The sequence below is a fragment of the Anabas testudineus genome, chromosome 13, assembly GCF_900324465.2.
Source record: "Anabas testudineus chromosome 13, fAnaTes1.2, whole genome shotgun sequence".
Classification (NCBI taxonomy): Eukaryota; Metazoa; Chordata; class Actinopteri; order Anabantiformes; family Anabantidae; genus Anabas; species Anabas testudineus.
The window spans coordinates 15250293-15273422 of NC_046622.1; the positions used below are offsets into that span (position 1 = coordinate 15250293).

At 39.9% G+C, this 23130-nt stretch overlaps 3 protein-coding genes across 3 annotated transcripts; 1 reads left to right on the forward strand and 2 right to left on the reverse strand.

Moving 5' to 3' along the window:
- Positions 1 to 685: 685 nt before the first annotated feature.
- Positions 686 to 10379, reverse strand: alkbh8 (alkB homolog 8, tRNA methyltransferase). The gene is made up of 12 exons (XM_026342264.1): positions 10232 to 10379; positions 9623 to 9756; positions 9407 to 9507; positions 8598 to 8729; positions 8266 to 8361; positions 7777 to 7881; positions 7055 to 7125; positions 4995 to 5101; positions 4545 to 4705; positions 4079 to 4359; positions 2060 to 2209; positions 686 to 1873 (listed from the first exon to the last, which is right to left on the reverse strand). The coding sequence occupies exons 1-12, from the start codon at positions 10367 to 10369 to the stop codon at positions 1163 to 1165; spliced, it is 2187 nt and encodes a 728-aa protein (XP_026198049.1). The 5' UTR covers positions 10370 to 10379; the 3' UTR covers positions 686 to 1162.
- Positions 10380 to 15703: 5324 nt separating this feature from the next.
- LOC113164907 (sarcolipin) lies at positions 15704 to 17518 on the forward strand. The gene is made up of 2 exons (XM_026364454.1): positions 15704 to 15824; positions 16372 to 17518. Exon 2 carries the CDS (start codon positions 16536 to 16538, stop codon positions 16629 to 16631), a length of 96 nt encoding a protein of 31 aa, XP_026220239.1. The 5' UTR covers positions 15704 to 15824; positions 16372 to 16535; the 3' UTR covers positions 16632 to 17518.
- A 108-nt stretch (positions 17519 to 17626) lies between these two features.
- Positions 17627 to 21938, reverse strand: kbtbd3 (kelch repeat and BTB (POZ) domain containing 3). Its single transcript, XM_026364441.1, is given in 11 exon segments — positions 17627 to 17825; positions 18245 to 18394; positions 18523 to 18813; positions 18903 to 19145; positions 19443 to 19730; positions 19843 to 19926; positions 19928 to 20017; positions 20632 to 20814; positions 20936 to 21101; positions 21202 to 21487; positions 21905 to 21938. Coding segments are annotated over 10 exon segments (1893 nt in total). The 5' UTR covers positions 21477 to 21487; positions 21905 to 21938; the 3' UTR covers positions 17627 to 17702.
- Between the last annotated feature and the right edge of the window lie 1192 nt (positions 21939 to 23130).

Sequence of the window (23130 nt, forward strand, 5' to 3'; positions counted from 1 at the left end):
ACGTCTGGGAGAGGTACACCTTTAAAAGTTAGTTATTGTCAAGCATATACAACACTATATACACAATACTACCATTACACAATTATTCCCCTTATTGTCCAAAGAATCGCAACTTCACCTTAATCAATAAACTACTGTCAATAACAAGGCACTAAACATCTCCTATGACTCAGCACAAGCAAATGTGTGTGTGTGTGTGTGTGTGTGTGTGGGTCACAGACAATTGTGGAGCCACAGGGGTAATATACCCAGAGTCCGTGACCAATTATCAATCTGCAACAGAGGAGCCACAACAAAGAGCTGCACCCACTCTACCACCAGCAAAATCTCATTATAATACAATTTGTTTTGTCTGTACACCTCCTAGTACAACTTATCTTAACAGGATGTGATGTGCAACTGCTTTATACCAATTAATAAAGTGACACTAAATTGAAATGCAGTATTGCTTCATTATCAAGAGTAAAATGATTAGCAATTATTATTTCAATTAAATTTAATGAACAAAACTTTAACAACTTTTTTCAGTGAAGTCAAAATATGTTTAGTCTAGGCTAAATAAGTATATATTATAAATAATAATAATCTAGCTATTGATCTGCAAAACCCATAGCATTAAGGTGCTGCCTTTCAAATACATTTCTAAGTATTAAAAAAAGTGTGTTTTTTTAATGTCAACTAATTCCCTACAGCCTGAAACGCCATGTTACACATTGGCCCTTTAACTTGAAAAGGTCAGGCGCACACAGTTACTAACTTAATCACAGCTCAGTGAGTAGAGAGCAGACACTGAAGTCAGACACAGAGGAAGGAGTCAATAGTGAGATAAAGATTTGTACAGTGCAGGAGCACTAGAGCATCCTGCAACAGACAGACTCTGGAAAAAACCTGATCTCAACCCCTTTTCTCACACTCTGTAACAGCGGTCGTCAGGTTGCTCCTAAGTCAGAATTGTCTATGTAAAGATTTTTTCGAAAAAGGATACAACGGTGACAGACATAAGTCAAATCTTTGCATTTATTTTTTAGTATTTTTCTATTTCTTAAACATTTAAACAAATATTTGATTTAGCCTTTAGTTAAATGACATCATAGGTCATGCAGATATTTTCCGAACACGTTTTATTAGTAAAATTATAAATTACTTTATGCGTCCATCTCCCTCATTCCTTCTCTAATATAACACACCAGTTTCCCTGGTCGTGGTAGCTGCTCTGGACCTTGATTCCAGCCACTTGAACACACAGTTGCTCCAGCTCCCCCTCTTGGAAAACATGGTAATAGCGGTGAAAGACGGGTGCAGGGCTGTTCTCAGACTTGGACAACTCTCCACTAAGGCTGGATGTCTGTGTGGTGTCATCTGAGTTGCGGGTGTCATCACTTGTATCAGGGAATATTCCAGAGGGCATGTTGGAGTCACAGCCAGTGTTACCATCTGATCTGGTGTTGGACCTCACACTAGAGGTTGAGCAAGAGTTCCCCAAAGTCTTTTTGTACTTAACTTTAGTTTTATCTATCTTACTACTCCCCTTTGATTCCCCCTCCCCTCGCGTTTTTCCTTCTTTAAGATGCCAGGGAACCAGAAGATCCTGAGTGTTGAAGGCAGTACGGTTGGTGTGCACGCTAAGTTTGCCATTAGTCACTTTGCTAACATCTTGTATTTTGTCTACAGGCTTGTAGTTGTCTGCTAATTGTCTGTCCTCTGATGTGTTGTAGATGGGACCATGGTTTTCAGGATGCTCTTTGTTCTGGTCTTTCAGGTATTTGGACTTCTGCTTGTTGTACTCTTGTTCAAAAGCCCAAACATAGACGAGGGCTCGACCTCCAGGCTTCAGAAGTCTCACGAGCTCCCTCACTGCTGCCAGTCGCCGCTCCTACAACAAACACACACACACACACAAACTTTACTTGCCCGCTGCACTTAGCTAGAGACTAAAAACACCAGAAACTATAAGTGCTGTCTGTGGGCTTCATATGCCTCACACAGTTTACAACAGTGAATTTATGGAGAGGTAAAGATTTCACCTGCTAGTCTTTATATGTACATGTACTCTATATACCTGTGTGGAAAAGTGGTGTATGACAGCTATAGAGATACAGGCATCACAGGAGGCTGCTCGCAGGGGGACACTGAGAGCATCAGATACAAACGCCTGGAAACCCCTGTCTGCACATATTTGGACAAGAGCACTGCTACGGTCACAACCTACCTGAAAAGAAACAAAACACATTCACACACAGGAAACACTAACACCTGTACAAAGTCACAACACAATTTCAATTGCAATTGGTGCAAAAGGAAGAGAGGAAAAGCACTGAGGGGGTTGGAGGCAATAAAACATTATGTCTCAGTGAACAATTCAATCAAGTTTCATATGAGCTTTTCCCAAAAGAGACAGTGGTGGCAAGAGACAGTGAGAATGTTACAAACATGCTCAAGGTCAAGCTTTCTCATTTCAGTTACACGTGGGAAGTTTAACAGTGTTAAGCTGGAAGAAGACAACAAAAACAAAGCACAGAGGAAATGGAGCATATTTAAGAAAGGAAAAACAGAAAAGCAGCGGATCCAATTCACAGTTAACGTGTGACCTGATCACAGTGTTCTCAGTAATGATTTATCATGGTTACGCTTTGAGTCAGGATAAGCTGCTTACATGCACCTCCAAATCCCGAACATGAATATCCCAGTGTGCATACGTAAGCAGAAAATGTAGGATATTACCATGGCAACTGATGTAACACAAACAATGACGACCAGCAGAATTAGACGTGCCTCAGTAACAACAGGGATATCAAGCTTACGTGTATTTCTTAGGTTTGTTAGGCTCCTTTAAAATGATGGGCGCACATAAGAAAACCTAAAAACAAACCAGTAGCCCCAGACTGTATCTGTATTTGGACTAAATTCAGATATTTGCAGTCATGTTGTGATTTGCTGTAGTGCTCAGACATTACCCACATGACCAGCCTGACTCACAGCAGGAGGTAAATAAGTAAACAGCAGCTTCTTGCCCAAGGAAAATATAATGATGCAACCAGTGTTTTCTCCCTCACGTCACTCTGAAGGAGCAGAAAGAGGCCTGGCTTATGCAAGACCCGTAACTGTGTTCTGAGGACTTAACCGGACTACTCCTTCGCATTTTATGAGAATGCTATGAGATGATGTAACCTTGTGTGTTTTTGTTGCCTGTACTTTTATTTTTCTTGGATTTGAGGCTGGTTTAATGTAGAACTGTAAGTAAAACTGAATAAGAGCACTAGAGGAATACAGTGAGGGGAAAAAGTATTTGATCTCCTGCCGTTATTGTACGTTTGCCCACTGACAAAGAAATGAAAGTCTATAATTTTAATGGTAGGTCTATTTTAACAACGAGAGACAGAATAACAACAAGAAAAGCCAGAAAAACGCATTTCAAAAAACTTATAGAATAAATTTGTATTCTAATGAGTGAAATAAGTATTTGATCCCCTATTAATTAGCAAGGTATCTGGCTTCCAGAGAACCAACCAATCAAGAATCAAAGCGCTGTCCAAGGATGCCAGGGATAAGATTGTAGACCTACACAAGGCTGGAATGGGTTACAAGACCATCACCAAATAAAAAAAAAGTTCAGATGAGAACTGGGTGAAATCTGATGGTTACGAGACCAAAATCGAGCTCTTTGCCATCAACTCAAATCTTTTTTAAAGGACATTTTGAAATGTCTGGTGCTAGCCGTTTCTCCCTTGTTTCTGGTCTTCATGCTAAGTTAGGATAACAAGTCCTGGTTTCAACATTGTACACTTATATCTCTTTTCATTTTTTCTAGATCTATATGAGCCTCCACTTGAAGTAGTAGTGAAAAAGCAGTATAATTGTTGTGTTCATTGTTTGCCACCTCTGATTGTGTTTGTGAAACAGTTCCCGTAGTTATGACTTTTTTATATGACACTTCTGTACATAAACGCCTGTTTGGCTTTTAACAGCGAAGATAAGCTAAGCAGCTGTAGCAATAAAACTGAAATGAAAAGAAAAATTACCTACAGGGATCACTGAAGTATCAATTACAGACACTATAATAATATATGACGACACTCACTGCAATCACCTCCGGGTTGACACCCAGATATTTCCCATTTCCACAGCCAACATCAGCCAGCACACTGCCAGCTGGCAGCGAGGACAGAAAGTGGCAAACACGAGGCCAGGGGGAGTGGCGCGTGCTGCTGAAGTGGGGCGCGATGGCGTTATACACCTGGTGCACGTACTCCTCCTCCAGCTGGGCTGCGTCGGCATGGCAACATGGTAATAAGGGGGGAGATGGCTGGGAAGGCGAGGGTGCCGAGGGAACTCCCTGACTGTCACAGGCAGAGGGGAAAGCTGGTGGAAAGGAGAAGCATTGAATGGATACAATCCAACAGTAGCATCTACACAAATATGCACCTATTACGTTTCTCCCTTCATTTTGACCAGCTGTGCTACTGTTTAGGTACTGTATGTTGATAAACAGGCAAAATCAATCCAAGCAACACAGTCTTGTCATTGTGCACCAGCTACATTCTCACCACAGTGGCAGGGATCGTGTCTGATCTTGCGGAAAGTGAAAGAAGTGCGGGTGCCCCTCTTGTTTAAGGTGAGACTGCTGTTGGTCCCGCGGACAGACGTTGTATGAGCAGATGATTGGGGGTCACAGGCGGGCACCATGTCAAACTTCCGAGGAGTAATCCTAAAAAGAACATTGCAGATAGTTGTAGTGGTTACTAATGAATAAATACACATACACACACAGACAACTGCATAAAGCTGTATAATAGCTTTATAAAAAAAAACCCTGAATGTGTGGATGAGACCAAACTCTAGGTGTTTGCACGTGAAAGCTTTAAAATGTAGAAAAAGGTTCACAGACGGACTGTATGGTGATGCCACTGAAGCCAACAGAAAGGTCACAGACTTAATAAATAAATAACTAAATCAACCAAAAAGAACTGAAGAAAGGAGAAACTAATCCATCTCACCCGTGGGTCCAGAGGTATCTGCTCTCTCCCTTCATCACCAGGAGGCTTCGTTCTGGCAGCAGCACAGAAACAAGGCGACCATCAGGATGACGAAACTCCATCACCACCTATAGTAACACATAAATAATAAACAGGATATTAACTATTATAATGTAGTTTTCATCATGTAATATTTAAAAAATGGTACCTATAGTGAAAATGAGGCATTTCAATAATCTAATGTATATGTAATAATATATGTATATTATTCTTTTTTTTAAATACATTTTAAAATATTGTTCATTCATAATTAACAGCATAACCTTCAACAAATGCTGGTTTAACAGTTTGTCCGTACAGCAGTAAATGTGTTTTTATGACAGCCAACTATTATTATGACATATTTGTGTCATCGCATATGGAAAAAAAAAAATCAATGGAAAAAAAAATCTTTTAAACCTTCAAATGTTCCTTCTACTCCAAAGTGACATCACCCATAAAAAAAAAAACAAACAAAAAAAAAAAACACCCCGTTTCATTCCAGCCCAGCGTTGGTGTTTGATCCTAATGTTTCCTTACAGCCCGTAACAGCATGAGCTCTGCTGGGAAATTACATCTACAATTTCAAACTGCACCTATCTAACTTCTGACAGCGGGAAAATTGGATTTTGTGAAGCAGTGGCGTGTGCGAGTGTGTGTGTGTTTGTGTACGGCAGAGAGGCACAGAGAGAAACAGATACACGCGTGTTTGTGTGTGGTTGTGACAGAGTGATGCACACGCAACAGCAGCCCTCAAACCACAAGTGAAATCTCTGTCTCTCAGACACAAGTGGAGAAGCAGGACTGTGTTGTTTCAATCTTAGGAGTATTAGCCAATCGGTAAAATCGGTGGAATGTTTAAATTGACAGTGGTGCTGGCAGCGACACCTTATCACAAGACTATTCATCATTCGCTCATGCTGGCACAGACACAGCCAGTTATGTCTTTTCTCTCTGCTGAACAACCTCAGTGAACTGAAAAGGCTTTATTTCCTATAATGTAATTATAAAACAACATGTTTACCTGAGGATGTGTTTAATCAGTGATGATGAGTCAGTTGTGTTATGTTTTAAAACCAAATTGAGAGGTTGATAAACAACAAGATGTTTCACTTAATCTTTTCTGAAAGAATCAAATCTTGTTCAAACTGTTGTTGGATTTACCTATTTACATATTAGAGAGTCCTGCACTGGGTCGAAGTCACTATTTCCTTAGCTTTACCTATTTTGTACTGGCAAATTGAAAAATGCCATTTGTCTTTGTCTACTGTACACTTTTTCTGTAGCAGAAAAACAAAGAGCTAGGACCAAGACTACACCTGCACAAACACACTTTCTGTTTGTCGGTCTATGTGCGTGACAGGCGCTGTCACAGACAACAGATGACTGCTAATAGAACCCCTGCAACTCAGACAAACACAGACAGATGGGCGTTTATCCACAGCAGTCATCCTGTAGAGGTGAAACCAGCAGCACAGCGCCAGGTCACACATCATCTAGTCACGCCTGCAATAGTCAAGGTGATAGGGGCAGCCAGTGTTCAAAGTAAAATCTGTTCATCTTCTATTCATCACACACAGTGAGCAATCAAGTATGACAGTATGTAAGAGTGTCAGAGAGAGACAAAAGAATGAGAGGTATCAAGCAGGGTGGCAAAATGTTTCCAGAAAATCACAAGGACACGTGCACATTTCTGACAGTTGTGCCCCTTTGATACAGATGAGTCACGCCGGTTATTGAAGTGACATTTTGTTTGACTGGTCAAACATGACGCCATCTTTCCATTTAAACTTCACTTTAAATGTGTAACTTTCATTGTAATTATCTATGAATGCACCCTGAGCTCCAATATTCAAAACTGGCTGCACAAGCTAACTGGATCAGCTAGAGTTACGTTATCAAATAGGAAATTGTCCAGCACTATCTTATATACACAAAGTTCAAAGTATTTTACACAGTAATAAAATAATGAAACTAGGGGCAAATGTGCATATGGACACCCATCCACACAAATAGACATTCAGTGAGAACTGCCTTCTCACCTTTGCTCCAAGGCTCAGTGACAGAATGGTGTCCTCAAAGGCAGAGTGAGTGTCCACATGAGGAGGAATACCTGAAAATATTATAGTTTGAAATGCATCAACTTCATTTACAATATCAAAGTATTTAACTGCAACTCTTCGGGGATTTCTGGTGGTCAACAACAAATCTTTTGTGATATTTAATTATTTAATTTAATCCCTTCACCCATAGCTGTATGCTTTCAGTCTTTAAAGGCTGCGGCTGTTATTCTATTAGTAATTAGAACTTTTAAGATCCTCATGCATACATGTTGGAAAGCTGGGTGCTGCCACCTTGTGGTATAAATCATTAGAACGTTAATGATACTTTGTTTTAGAACTTCTGAATAATCAGGTCTTAAAGACAAATCAGTCTTCTTTTAGTGTTACTGTCTTTTACACAACACTTCACTGAACATGAAATGAATACACTTGTATTTTTCTCCTCCATCTTTCTACAAGGCTCCTTATATTTTTGAAGCTCCACCAGCTCACTTGATACTAAATGAATATGGTGTTGATTAGATTTGGACAGATTGTGCCCAGAGTCATTTACTACGACAAATATTGATCGTTGGACCCCACTAGGATAGACAATGATTTCACAGATAGACCTAAATTACCTTATTAATCATGTTTTATTAGTTTTTCTCAGCCTGTGTGTAATATGATAAGTCCTTAAAGACATGACTGGAGTAACTCACCCTGCCCAACCTCATACTGGTTGACAGTCAGCTGGTCTGGCATAGTGACAATGTGTCCATCCTTCACACACCGCTCCAGGACAGGTAAACACTCCTCAGGAAGACCTGGATACACACATGCTCATAAGCTCCTCTTCCTAATTTTAATTTTTAATTTGGCAACAATGTAAAATAACATTTTTGTCACTGTTAAATTGAGAAACAGTTGAAGACAAGCTGCTCAACATACTGAAATACTGAGATATTTTACTACATTTTCTAGATGCACAAAAATAAACTAATTTAATCTCCCAGCAGGGAACAAAAATTATTAATAAATGACAATGCTAGCAGAACTGTAGTATTTCAAGATTTGTTTATTGCAACTCCTACTCAAAGTGTCAGCACTCCAATCAGTGAGCAACATGTTGTGGTAAGTGACAGGAATAATGGCCAAAGCCTTGAAAATATAAAAACCTCATTGTAAGAAAAAAAAAAAAGCCAGCTTACCTGCAGGTAGTGGCTTGTCTTTGTCCACGTTGTTGTTGTCGTAGCGAAATTCAAAGCCATAATGTTTTACTTTTCTGTGCTTCAGAGCCTTTTGAGCTAAAAAGGTATTATAATAAAGTTACAGGTTATAACTAATTAAGAGGGTTGGTACACACTTTTATAGTCAATGTCTTCTTTTAACATAACTGTAAAAGTGGCAATGAATGTCATTTGCCTTAAGCTTACATTGCTTTTAGGTTCAATGTGAAAAACTAAGACACTAAGTCCTACATGGGAACTTCACCAGGACTTGATAAACACAAGCCCACAAAACACATTAGGCAAGCTCTCACCTGTGACATCATCATTAGTGGATGACCAATCTATCGCAGCGAGCAATATAGCCTCTTCCTCCAAAGACACAAAATCTTCCACCAAAACTAATCCCTCTGGTAAAGGACTGGGGGCCTCCTCCTCACAGGGCACTACATACACACGTGTACGGAACATACAGTAAGGATCACACTACTGCTTGTTCATTATGTGGCATGATTTCCAGAGTAAAAAGCACACAAACAAACCTAATGGGATTTTCATTTCACACCTACAGCTAATTGTATGTAGATGTTAATGTAGGTTAGAAACAAGTAAGACAAATAAACAAACCCCATTTCCAGAAAAGTTGGGCATTTTTCTAAAATGCAATAAAAGCTCAAATCTGTGATTTGTCCGTCTACTTGAAGCTTTATTATGATTTTCACTGTTTCTCTTACCAGCTTCATTGTATTTTTTAGCATAAGTATTTGATGCCTGCAACAAACTAAAAAAGAAGCAAAACAAAACTGAAAAGTTTTTAAAATATCCAAGTAATGCCATTGTGGATGTTTCCAAACTTAACTGGTTAACTGATTAGGATGACAAGGTAACATCTTCCTGGGAGCTCAGTGATTATTTCAGCAGGACAATGCAAGACCTCATCCTGCACATGCTATGTCTAACTTTGCTTATATTCACAAAATACAATTTTTACAAAGTTGCTCAATGAAAATACTGAAAAACTTCTCTTTGTACTTTTAGGACCTATATAAAGGTTCAAGTAAATCAGCAAACTTGTGTACTAATGGGGTTTGTATGTTTGTGAGCGAACGCTTAAGGCAGGTACCTGAGTCGACATAACTGAGGTAGAGTGTAACACTGTTCTCCCCACATTGCAGCTTTTCTCCATTCAGGTGCATGTGGGCTTTCCGAGCACTCTCCTGTGATCTGAAAGAAACATTGGAGCCAGTTTTAAACCTAAATTTTCAAACAGCAAGACAGATCCTCAGTGTATAAAATAAGGTCCTGCTGTGATTAAGCACCATCCACACGTTGGTTTTACCTGTATGTGGCAAAAGCATAGGGCTTGTGACGGGGCATGACCAAGGTCTCCACCTCTCCCATCTCTGTGAGCGCTGCAGAAAGTTCCTCTCGACTAACACCATTCCCCAGGCCGCCGTTAGCCACCACCAAACTCTTGATTTTATACAGGCCAGTTTAACAACAAAAACCAGCAGGATGACATAAAGAAAAGCAGAAATACATTGAGATATTGTATTAAACCATCAAAATGAATAGCTGCTGCTTCACAATCCAACAAATGCAACGTTATAGCACAAATTATCTAGTGTCTGCTTATTATTTTATGCTTTTCTTTGTTGTGGTGGCAAAAAACTTAGTAAACCCAAAGCATAGACTGCTATTATTTGTCTTCTATATAATTGAAGTATACAGTGTTGGATAAAAGCTAATACTTTAACAGTGCCTAAAAATTAGACATGTAGGTTAGAACGTCTTGTTCATTAAACCTAAATGAACTTAAAATCAATTTGTTAGCGTCTAAATGCAGCATTTAGTAAAATAAAATGTAATGAGTAGTAGAGCACGGTATTAAACATTAGCTAGCTCTGTTTTATGGCTAACAACTGGTTCACTTCCTGTAATATTTTACCTTTGTAGGCTGTGATGCTGGAATGATACCTTCATGTTTGAGCAAGGTATGACTCGCTTTTAATAGTTTTCTAAGAACTTTCTTCTCGTCTTTACTCCTTCTCACGGACTTCACGTTGGTTTCCACAGTCGGCTCCATGGTGCGTCATTTTATTTTGTCCGTGTGCAACTACAATCGAAAACCGATAGTTCCCGGAGAACTCTTGTTGGCAGCGGCACATTTCCTTCGTTTGTTCAGGAATTCACATTATAGTAATAATATTTAGTTCATAACTGATTAAAGTGTGTTTTAATTATTAAATTGGTTTGTTCGTAGAAAAGGACAACATCCCAATTCTTTCTCAGTGTCCTTGGATCCATGAGAGAGGATTGTGATGAGCAGGTTTGTCATGCTGATGTTGATGTGTGAGGTTAGTACTTGGTACTTGGGACAACACAGCCGTGACCCACACCATTCACAGGGCACAAAACTGGGTTTTATAGATTGAAATTATTAGATTAATAGTGTGAAATATGTGTATTAACACCATTGTCTTGAAAAGAAATGATCAATCTGAGTGTTTATGAGCGTCTATATACAAACGAACATTAATAGTCACACCTGTCCATCTTGCACTTTCCTGGTCACTTTCCTCCCTTTTGGAATAATTCATGCTAACTCGTTTCTTTGTCATTTGGCAAAGAATAGGATTCAATCATCTTTTTTGGACACATACTGTAAATGTCAAAGCAGGAAAAGCACATGTGCAAGAATTGCAAAGATTAACGATGTGCTCCAACAGTTAGTGTACTGCATCGCAGCAATTATTGCACCTGTTGGACCTCAGTGTGAAATATTTTGTGTGAATCTGATCAACTTTCACTGTACATTTTACTCTTGGCAATGTGTTCCCCCGATGATGTGTTTAATAACCATTAATATAGGTTAATAAAGTCTGTATTGCTCAGTAGTGTGTCTCTGGCGACATTGTAACAGGTTTTGTTTTTTGTTGCCTCCCATGAGTAATCCAGCTTTTTATCTACTAATGTATAATATTCCATCTGGGACACATTGTTCTGTGGTATGCATCTATAGCATCAAGCTTACAATGGGATTACTCATGTTCGTTTTGTCTAAGCAGTTCTTCTCTCCTTTACTCTCGTATCCAAGCAGCCTTACTTATTAAGCTTTTGTCCTGTGACTCCATTATATTGCGCCTAAACCCTGATGGCAAATCCACACGGCATGCCTCCATAATCTCCCAATAAAAGACAGACAAAACTCTCCATGGCCCCAGTAACTTGACGCTAAGGGATAAAATATAGGTATATAATGTGGCTTTCTAGCAGGGACTATTTGTCATTCTATTTTCATCCATTTCATTCCTTCATCATCATTTTTTTTGCAACTGAGGATAATCTTGATGCAGAACATGCAGATCAGATTCAAGCAGCTCACTCAGGTATGACTGCTGAATGGTAACGGATGTGTTCTGTCATTTTTGGTGCATTGTCTGCCCTCCTCACTGTTCTCCGTCTAGTTCGTCCTGCAGAGGAGCCAATTAGCTCTGATTCTGCATATGAATTTCTCTACAAACATGATTAATGACCAGAGACCCTCTGCGTGAGTGTGAATCCTCCAGCATGCATGTGCATGTCTTTGTATGTCTCTGTGAGTGTGAAACATTTGTACTTCATCAGTGTGCCATGTCTGTGTGTGCGTGCATCCATACACGAGCATGTTGTGTAATGAAACCCTCACCTGTCCTCAGCCATCTCAGTAATTACAGTGTCATGCTGAGCTGCTGGCCACTGGGAACCCTTCATCGTCTTAACAGTGTGCTCAGTTTAGTCTACAAAACAACAGCTGGTCAAACATAGCCGCCCTTTGTGACATGATAAAAACACTCTGCTTCATCGTGTTTATCAAAACAGACTGGACTATTTAATCTTTTATGAGCATTCTATGTAATCGACCAGGTTATATTTTGGCAGGATATTAATCATGGCTAATGTTTTTGCCTGCAGTTCATAGCAACATCTAAAACAACATTTCTGTCCAGTACACATAGAGAAAACCCTTTAAGATCTTATCATAGTTGTTAAAATAGAGAACAGGGGCAGAATTGTCTGAATCATCAGTTCTACTTCTATTTTATTCCATTTACTAATCTTGTAATCCAGTCTTTGTATCCACTTTAGTTTTTTAATTTGTTAATGACAATCTAAAGCTAAAATCTGTTGTTAAGAAAATAATCTGGTCAAAGCTGGCCAGGACCTTGGGACATAGAGCAATTGTCACTGGCTTGGAGAATTTGTCTGAGCACTTTAAGGAAATCTCATCTATGTTGGATTATAGGATGGAGTTCAAAGTTTATTTTTAACTTAGAAACTACTCACCAAAAAGTCCCTTTAGTAGTTGATGTATTATCCATCTGGTAATAAATATCATGTAACATGATCAAAAGTTGAGTCTTGTAGCTAAATTTGTTACTCAACTGCTGTGTCCAGAATAAATAGGAAACTTTGAACCTCATCGTATCATATCATATCATATTTATTTCCACTGTACACTTTGATTTGATCAATCAAATATGAACTTGTAATGAATGAATGTGGATGAAGGAGCATGTACCAACTGTACCAAGTGGAAATATCACTTAAGGCTATGTACAGGAGATTAGGAAGGTATTTCAAGGGCAGCTTCACCTCACACATGAGCCGAGTGCTGAAAAAACAGTGAGAACTGGAGTGGAACCACTTATGTACCCTGAGGCATGCAATCACCCTTTGAAATGCAGGGCCAGTAGCCAGAGGCCAAATTTTATATTTGTATTCTAATTAGTTGGAGGCTGCAGGATGGAGACAGACAGATTGAGATCCTACTTTGTAGGATCCTACTTTTTTGTGTTTGTCTTAAATAAAAGAATATATTCTGACATTTGTGTTGTTTTGCTGCTTCTGTCACTGCTAGAGCAGTAGCAAAATAAGAGTTAGGTAGAAGCCAAACAGTTAGCAGCTGATTTAGATATCACAGTTTTTCAATTTTCAAAAATATACACTTGAAGACAGATGATGAGCAGGATGAATATGAGTGGACGATTAAAATTGAGTTTTGCATGAAAACACAATGGCGTTGTATCGTATCATGGCTCCAGCTTCATACTTACTGTAGAAACACAGGGTTCCTGTAAGTCACCACATAAAATATGGTTTGTTGGATGACTCACAAATGTCTCATGTGTCCCAGGTATTTGATGAACATTGGTGTAAACAGAACTGATTGTACATTTACATTGGAAGCCAATGTCATGTACTTTATGGGAACAGCAAGCAAGTGATTATCTTAGCTTAGCATAAAGCCTACTTTAAAGAGAAAAGTTTGTATGTTTTGTTTAATCAAACAAAATACACTGTATTAGTGAGCTTTACCAGTGTACTGTATTGTAGGCTTTTGCAATACCGTGCTACTGGTAAACATAAAGTTGTTGCAAAGTTGTTGAAGAGCAATATCATAGATGAGCTGGAAAGCAAAAAGCTGTCACCAGCTTGCCTTCGTTTGCAGTAGTCTTGTTGCATACACACACACTAACAGACACACCTAACACACATACACACAGCGCCCCAGAATGTGAGGAATGGTGTCTCTTTCTCTCTCTCACTCCAGTAATTTAGAGGATAACCCTGCCAGCACTTTTCTATCTTAAACACACACACACACACACACAGCTGTCAGACTGGGACACAGTCCACCCCGCAGAGAGATGCCTGCACTCCTCAACCTGCTTTATTCAGTCACTCCAAGTACTGGATAGCTGTGACAATGGGAATCCCTGAGTCAAATAGCCATTGGTCCAAATCTGGCAGAACAGCAGGGTGATAAAATGGCAGGCGTTTTGATCTGTTGAATCCTCTGGGAATGACTGTGGAATTCTGTGCTGGAAAGATTCAAGGGAGTTGTGCCCATACTCACTTCTGTCCTGCTGCGACCCCTCTATGTCTACAGGAGAAGGTGTGTGTGTATCAACGGGGTTTAACACTAGTTCAGAGATAACACCATTCTAAGCAGCTGTCAAGTGTGAGATGAGCTGAGAGGTTCTCTGTCAAAACTCTCTTCTTAGCACCAACATAACAAAGAAGAGGGGGGTTGTAAGGGTACAATGGATGTACCATAAAATAAAGGCACCACTTTATAAGTATGTAACATCTGTTTAAACCAACATGTTTGACAAATATGCATGTTTTCTTTCTGTATGTGTACTGATTATCATGTCTGCGCAAGGTTACACAGGGTCGGGTACAGGCGGGTAAACTAAATGCAATCATACGAGCGATACTCACAATAAATACAATCTGGATGAATTTAAGAGTGAGTGACTGGTTGTAGTTCCTACTACATGGAGTCAGGGCTCATGTGAGGTAATGACTGGCACGGCAAATGTTGGGTGGGGTTAGGGATACAGTTCTGGTTTATGTAACACTGATGGGAAAACAGAAAACAAACTCTGACTCAATACTAGTATTGAGCTTTGCAAGTGTGGGGTGGATGCAAGTGCCAGCTGCTTATTATACTATGCTAAACTAAATAATTTTGGCTGCATCTTTTGTTGGATTTTGTTTGGGGGTACAGAAAAGAGAATGGGGTCATCTTTTCATCCAATTTGTCTGCTCTCGATTTCTTTCAGCAAGAAAACAGACGACAAGCATCTTTTGCAAAATGCACAACTATCCCTTGCCACATGCAAATTGAGTTTGTTCAGTTGGATCAGGTGTGCTCTTTATTCAGGAAAATCTGTGTCTGGCAAAGCTTTGGTATACATTTACATTTTCCCAAGTGAGCTACTGTACTGTACAGTATTATTTTGACTCTCTCCCCTTTGGCCTGTGGGCAGCAGAATTTGATTCACCCTGGCTGCCTGTGTCTGTTCATCCATCAGAGAGATCTGATTTAGGAAGGGTGCCACCCACATTCTTCAATAACCTGCGCATTGTGTTATTGTTATTTTGTCCAACGGCCAGGACAAACACCCAAAGTAGTAGTGCAGTAGTGCAGTGGCAGAAAGGCATGTATTGTATATGATATATTTCTTAGTATGTAAGTTACAATTTGTGTGAGTATAAGGCATGAAGTGACAGAAGACAATGTGGCACTGGCTGCTTTAAATTGTTATTCCTCATATGTAACATTTTCTGTTATTCTCTTTTGCCCCTGCATATTTCCACCACACATACTGACACTTTTCTAAAACCATCAGATTTTGTGTGTATTGGGTTTGCAACAACTGTAGTCCACCTACTATTTGTAATAAAGTTTTATAAATAACCATGAGTCCCTCCTCTGTTGTATGTGTGTGAGTGCAAAAGACTGTGTATGGCTATGGATAGGAAACACTCCAGTGAACTGAGATTGTGGAAAATAACACAGTCTATTGGTTGTTTAGTTGCTGTGTGACATCAGTCTGTGTGTATGTGAACTGTGGGCGGTCCACTGAGGATGGCTACTTTAGGAGTGGCTCCTGCCCTGTTGACTGCAGAAAGCTGGACCACGGAGAGAAGATCAGCTGATAATAGGTGCTAGAGAGAAGAAGAAGAACAACAACAACAGAGACTTTCCAGTAAGCAGGCACACTGTCGTTTTAGAAGTTAAAAGGAGCAGTAAAGAACATCTGAATTCTTCTCCTTGTGTTTGTAGTGAGATAGGTAACAGCTAACTCACTGGGTCTGATTCCTATTAGTATGGTCATAACTGGGATGTAGGCTAACAATTGAATGCCTTTCAATCAACTGACAAATGGTGTAGAAATCTGTATCTAAATGCATTTAGATCAATGCATAATGGAAATGATCTAAAATAGTGTTTTGCACAGTAATTTGTATCCTGGTTGGTTTGTGCATTAATCCATTATATATGCTTTGTGTGTGGATTTGTGGTTCATGTTTTGTGTGTGTGCAAGAAGATATAGTGGCCCCTTTTTCTGATGAATGAAGGGACTGTGAACAAATGTACTGACCCAACTGAGAAGTGACTGACATGTTATAAAAGAAACATGCATGCACATAAGTGACACACACACACACATACACACATTTTCTTACTTCTAAATACCTTATAATATGCTTTGCATTATGTTTTTAATAACTCTCCACCTGTGCTCCCTTCAGGTTTTGGACCTGTGTCCCAAAAGCAGCTGCAGCGCCTCAAAAGCCATCAAACAAATCTCCAACCTTGCTCCTTTTTATCATCCCTCCACCTCTACTCAGCAGCAGATCACTCTTCCCTCTGCTCCTTGCCAGCCTCCTTGATCCTCTTGGCCTGTGACACCACCATGGACCGCTCAACGCAGGAGCTCTTCCTCAACTTCATGATCGTCTTAATCACGGTGCTGCTGATGTGGCTGCTGGTAAAAGCTTACCAAGACTGAGCCATGGAGCCAAAAGTGTGGAGATGAATGAGCGGCAGAGGAGTAGGAGAGATCAGCGTGGAGGGAAGTCAACATGGTTACTGTAGAACTTTGCTGCTGATTATATTTTGTTCAGACCCGGCGTTTACATTTTTTTCCATTCTTTTAGTCAGTGGTCACCGTTCCGGTTCAGAGCTGTTGTAGTTATATGAAACCAGAAGCCATGTGATTTTGACACACCTACAGCCAATACAAACAAGTCTTGGATCAGTAATTGTATTCTGAGATGCCTTTTGAATGTGGCCTTGAATTTCTGGCAAGAGCCAAAAGGTTAAATCACAGAACAGATGGGAGGTGAACAAAAATAAACAATCTGGCTCTACTTCTTCAATGTGGAAACATGGCTACTAGAACACGCTAGAATGTCACTATAAACAGTAATGAAACCTGTAGTCATGCCACTTTGTCATTCACATGACCTATGATGAACCACGCTGTTGTGCCTGTTGTTACTTCATCTTGTTGTTGTTACTTTATCTGCAAATGCAGATGCACTGTTGTACCATAGAAGAAGACAACAACACAGAAAATTAAGCATTATGTTTATGTTTGCTTTTGCCATATAACAGTCTTTACATTGCTGGATTCTAGCCCACATCTTGTCACTTAGTTGGAGCAGATCTACTTGCAGATAGATTAAAGCTATTAAACATGTTTCTTCATGATAGACATGCATAGATAAAGTTGACCATTTTGACTTAATGACAGAGCTAAAATAAGCATCTGCTTGATAAGGTTCTTTCATGGGAGGAACCATATTTAGATTGCCACAACAAAGATCCTATAACAGCAGGTGCTTCACTTTAATGATCAAATCTTTAAAATAAATAAATAAATCTTTTGGCTCATGTGCTCTTGTGTTCTGATTCTCTGGGAGATGAGATGTGGTATTAGTCGAAGACAAACTCTGATTGTCACTTTCTCTGGAGGTGTTTGCCGTCCATCACATGCACAGATTTGAAGGCCAAGGGAGTATCATGATGACCGGCTGATTATATTAGTAACACGTGTACATCAAATTGTGTGTGTGTATCATGCTTTGTCACCCCACGGGTCTCTGTATCTTTTGAAACTGATGAGCTGACAGTGGAACTCAGTGAGCGCTCTTGGCATGGGAGCCACTTCCTCCCACTGACTTCTCCCACTGTAGTACACCTGTACGGGTGACAAGAAAACAAGCTGAGAGTACAAATCAAGAGTCTAAGAGTATGGATGCTTAATGAAAAACAACTCATCTGTGCCTCTCAAAATACATGGAGAATATATGTAAAGGTAAATGTATATTTGGACATAAACATCCTTCTTCTATCCCCTTCTCCATCTGTCCTCAAGGTTGATACTCAGAACTATCACATACAATTTAGGTGTGTTAGTGTTTCACTAGCTTGAATAAACTAACAGATGAACAGTTTGGGCTCTAAAAGCTGTATATTACAATTTTAATCTTTGAGATGGAATAACTATTACTGTTGAGTGATTTTGCCTTTAGAAAACCTGAGACTGCTTTAGCTTAGCCAACAAAAGGGACATTAAATGTAAACCTTTGGATAAATAGGGTAAAGTTTCACTCTTACCTGAACTTCATCTGTGATCTCATCAGGTGAATAGTCTCCACCCAGGATGTAGATTCTGTCCCTGATACCCACTGCTCCAGCATTGAATCCAGCACACTCAAATGACCCTTGCCCTTTCCACACACAGGTCTCTGGACAAAAACTGTAGACCTGGATAGTAAAAAGACACACTCTAAAATCTCAATCAAAACTATGTGTCTGGAGAAATTAAACCTTCTACTTTCCCTAGTGAACAGTCTTCAACTCAACTCATTGATTTGTTCACTGTGATTGCTCACCTTGTAAGTGGATAGGTCGCATAGGTGCAAAGTATTATGAATTGACACAGCTTTGACCAGTGTAGCATGGAAGAACTGGCCAAACTCTGCCACCAGGCGGCTCCACTGGTCCTGATGGGCATCATAGCTGAAGAAGCAGTCCAGTGAAGGGTTGAAGGAATCTGTGACTTCCACCTCTGATCCAAGTGCATAGATAACTGTGCCACAAGCACTGGCCTCGGGGTAGAATATGGCAGTGGGCAGTGGGCTGACCGAGCACCAGGTCTGGGTCAGAGGATTATAATACTCAACCTAGAATGAAGAACAGAAAATAAGAACATGTCTTATTTATACACAAGGAACAACTTGGATTTGATTATTTATAAAGGCAACACTGTTACCTCAAGCAGACTGGGAGCATCCCCTTTGGATCCCTTGGTCCGTCCCCCAATGACATATATTCTGTCCAGGCAGGTTACAGCTGTGTGCATGGTGCGGGGCTTCAGCATGGCTGGTGCAGCTGTGCATGCTAGGGTCACAGGGCAGAAGCACCAAACCTCATCTGTGGCATCGTGGAGCGCCTCGGCCACATGGAGACGTATTGTCCGGCAACAGGTCCCACGGCAACCACCTGTGACAAACATCTGGGGTCCATTGACAAGAGAGAAGAATTTGAATGTTTTCAAAATTAAACAAAGAGCATGATGAAAACATGTTACAAAGGATTGTAAATGAGACTGAGTTCAAGCTGTTTGTTCCATGATTTTAGTCCAAATGTGCTGTAGATTCCTCGACTGTGGGAAGATAAATCATAACTAAACTGTTATAACATTAAAAAGGGCTCAAAGCTGGCATGGCTTTACCTAAAAGAATAACAAGCCCAAAAAGGTTGAGAATCAATGTTTTACATAGCAACAATTCAAATCCATTATTTTCAGCACCTTCTCAGCATAGGTGGTAAGACAGGATCCTGGTGGATCTGGCATCGTAGCTACACCCTTCCCATGTCCTGTTGCCAGCTCTTTCCACCGGTCTGTTTCGAGACAGTAGCAGAAGGTGTGACAAATCTCTCCGTTTTCCTCAGTCTTGTGGATGTAGATGTAGCTCTGTGTGGTGGCAGGCCTGGCATCTGTGAGTAAGCCGCTATACTGACTCTGCCTGCTCTCAGCCTCTGACAGCAGAGCAAGACAGGACTCATCACAGAGAAGAGTGTCTGACTCGCGCAGAGTCTGAGAGATGAGGTAAGGAGTAACACAGGAAGGATGAGACAATGATAAGACAAAAAAATAAAAATAAAAACAGCACAAAATCCAAACTTCAATGCACACAGTGTGTTTTTACCTTGAGTGCTGATTCAGGTAGCTGGTGCAGTCTAGTTAGAGATAGCAATCTTGACAATAGTGTTTGTCTTCCCAGGAGATCATACCCGTATCCACCTAAGAAGTGACATCACCACGGCCTCCTCACTGGGCACGTTCAAAGCATCTGACTTTAGGCATGCCTCCAAAACATTAATCTAGAAAAACAGTGGGAATGTTAAATGCCAAGTCTCTTCAGTCAGTCACACTTGATGTGAATGAGGGCAATATTAAAAAATGAGTTTAGGATTTTTCAAGTTGGTCTTATACACTATGATAACAGAATATCCTCATATGTGCAGTATGGGAATAGGTCTTTCAGTCTGAGCATAACTTTACTGTATTTAAAACTGGACAAAAAGCACGGCAATGATTTTGTACAAAAATACACTCCAGATAAAGACTCGAACGTGTGTTTCATCAATTTGAAAGAAACAATATCTGTCTCTGTAGCTTTTAATGCACTTCAATCAACGACATGCCTTTTTAAATAGCACCTTTATCTGCATATTAGGGTTAGGGTTTGTAAATAAATTATATGTTACAAAATAAAAATGTCTTTTAGACCGTTTTTTTTATAATACAATACATGACATTTTATGAATCAGCAAGATCTGGACATTAAGATAAATTAGTTTGTGAGCTGAGAAAGTGAAGAAAAATGTCTTGGATGCAATTGATTGGAAGGGCAACAGCCTAACTGGGATTTAGTCTATATAAAAGATTGCATAAGTACTAAGATACAAAACTTTATCCAGGTCTCAAACATCACCTGCATATCCAGGAAGTCTGGGGTTTTGGAAAGTTCAAAAAAGTTCTGAACCACAAAATCGTTGGCACTCTGGAGCAGGGAGGAAGAGCCATAGGCTTCAGCGAGGGACAGGAGGGACAGACAGTTAAAAAGATCCATGGTTCCTATCAAAAAGTCACTGCAGGCTCGAGACAGGACTGATACCTGAGAACACAACAACAGAAAATAGTATGTAAGTCAGACTATTTGATAAAGTGACACGCAGACATACAGTTTGGTTCCAAATTTACAGAGGCTCTGAGAATCACAACCACTGTATTTCTACCTGCAGAAAGGAAGCGAGCTGAAACAGCATGTCTACATTGCCATCGGTGATGAGTGCCTCTCCAGAGTAGGCAAACTCCAGAAAGGACTCCACTGCCACTGGACACTGGTTACGAAGAGTCACTGAACCATCGCCACGCTCTCGCATGTCAACCTCAAACATAGCCCTAAACATATAACAGTAACACATAGTATTAAGATTAACAGATAGATAGATAGATAGATAGATAGATAGATAGATAGATAGATAGATAGATAGATAGATACCTGAAGAAATCACTGCATGCTGCAAGGACACAGCGATGACAGGGATAACTGTGTTCCTGAACCTTGATGGTGAAGTCAAACAGTAAGCCTCGTTCCCTAAATGATCGGAGCACACCCAGGAGCTGCAGTCCCTGGGACTCAGACACCCGCAGTATGGTCCGACGCTCTGGGACCCCGTTGCATTGTGGAGCACTGCCAGATTTGCTACTGGGGGTGCTGCTATTGGTCTTGTGGGCGTCGGTGATACATGAAGATGACTCTTGATTTTCATCCATTTTGCCGAAATCTGACATAATTAAAAAAATAGAGAAAGAAAGAAATAGAAGAAATAAAGCTTATATTGTAACTTATTAAAAGAATGGGGTGAATCTAATCAGGGAGAGCATCTATTTTACATGTGAATGTGAGACACAGAGAGACACAGACAGTGGTTAGTAGTGATTATAAGAAAGGAGTGCATTAAGAATGTACTCCTCCTCAGCATCTCTGTAATAGACAGGACCACTCATCCATATAGGTAGAAAACTCAGAACAGTCTTAGGGAAGAACTTGACCTGGGTCTAGCGTAGTAATATGACACAATTACTTTAACACAAACACGTTACAAACAAATGAGTGTTTCTAAAAATCTAACGTTTATAGATATAGGTATTCAGGCAAAATTTAGGGGTTGGTAAATGGAAGAAAGATCAGCATTACTCACAGTGTCAGCACCTCGGACAGCTCTCTTCTTCAAGCCATTCTGACTTCCGGAAGCGTGAAATCACGCGAGGAGTTGGAAAGCTTTTTAATTTAATTTAATGTATTTATTTATGACGAGTCTATTATTATTCCCCCTTTTTTTTTTTTTTTTTGTTAACAATGACTTTCAATGTATCTAGCATATAAACCAATCAAGCTGTGTGCCTATGCGTTTGTCTTTGTTTGCGGGAGAGGGAGCCGCAATAACACATGGGAAGTGTAGTTCTTTGTTATTCGTGGGCTTTAATCTCTGTGAGACTGTGCACAGTTTGTCTACGGACAAGAGGGGATAACGTGAAATATGTGCACCCTTTATTATATAAATAGATGTTAATGAGGATTCATAAATACCACAGGCTGGTTTACTATTCGCCCATTTGTCTCTAGGTTTGCTGGATGAAGCCGTTGGCATTTGTTTCTAATAATAATACAGATAATAATAATATTTTTATTACTATGTGAATTAGATACGTTAAATACACAACTATAAATACATAAATGATGGAAATAGTTGCACATAGATATTACTACTCACTATCATATAAGTAGAAAATAATATTGTACGTCCATGTTATTGTAAACATTGACAGAATGAAAAGTCTGCTCCTTTGCCACTGGGTGGCGCTGCCTTGTAGGGAGGTAAATGTTGTGGTTGCACTTGTGCCTTTGAATCTGAATTAGTGACCGTGGGCTGCCAAATATCCTGCAGTACCGTTTAAACACCACAGCGCCACTATTGACCAAATAACACACTTTCCTGCCTGTGAAGTGTTGGGTTGCAAAGATGCAAAGATGCATGACAGCCAGTATTCATAAACCACCTACGCCTTCATCTATGACAATAATAAGCAATAATAAATGGTTCATGTAGATAGTTCCTCTCTGGTTTAGGCAATTTCTCCTCTGCACCCAAAAATAGAAATCAAGCCTGGGTACAATGGACACATAAAACACACCATTAAAACGTGCATACATGAGGCTTGACTAAGGTTTAGTTGAATCTACAACAACACTCAGCTGTTATAGTCTCTTAACACTGTATGATGAGTCCAAATGAACTGCTCAACCAGAGGCAGTTTCATTATTGTTTTTGTTTTGTTTTTTATGTAAGAGTGCAGAACATTGAACTGCATGCTCTTATAAGGCTTTTAATAAACACTGTCCATTAAATGTTATCCGTGGGTCGCC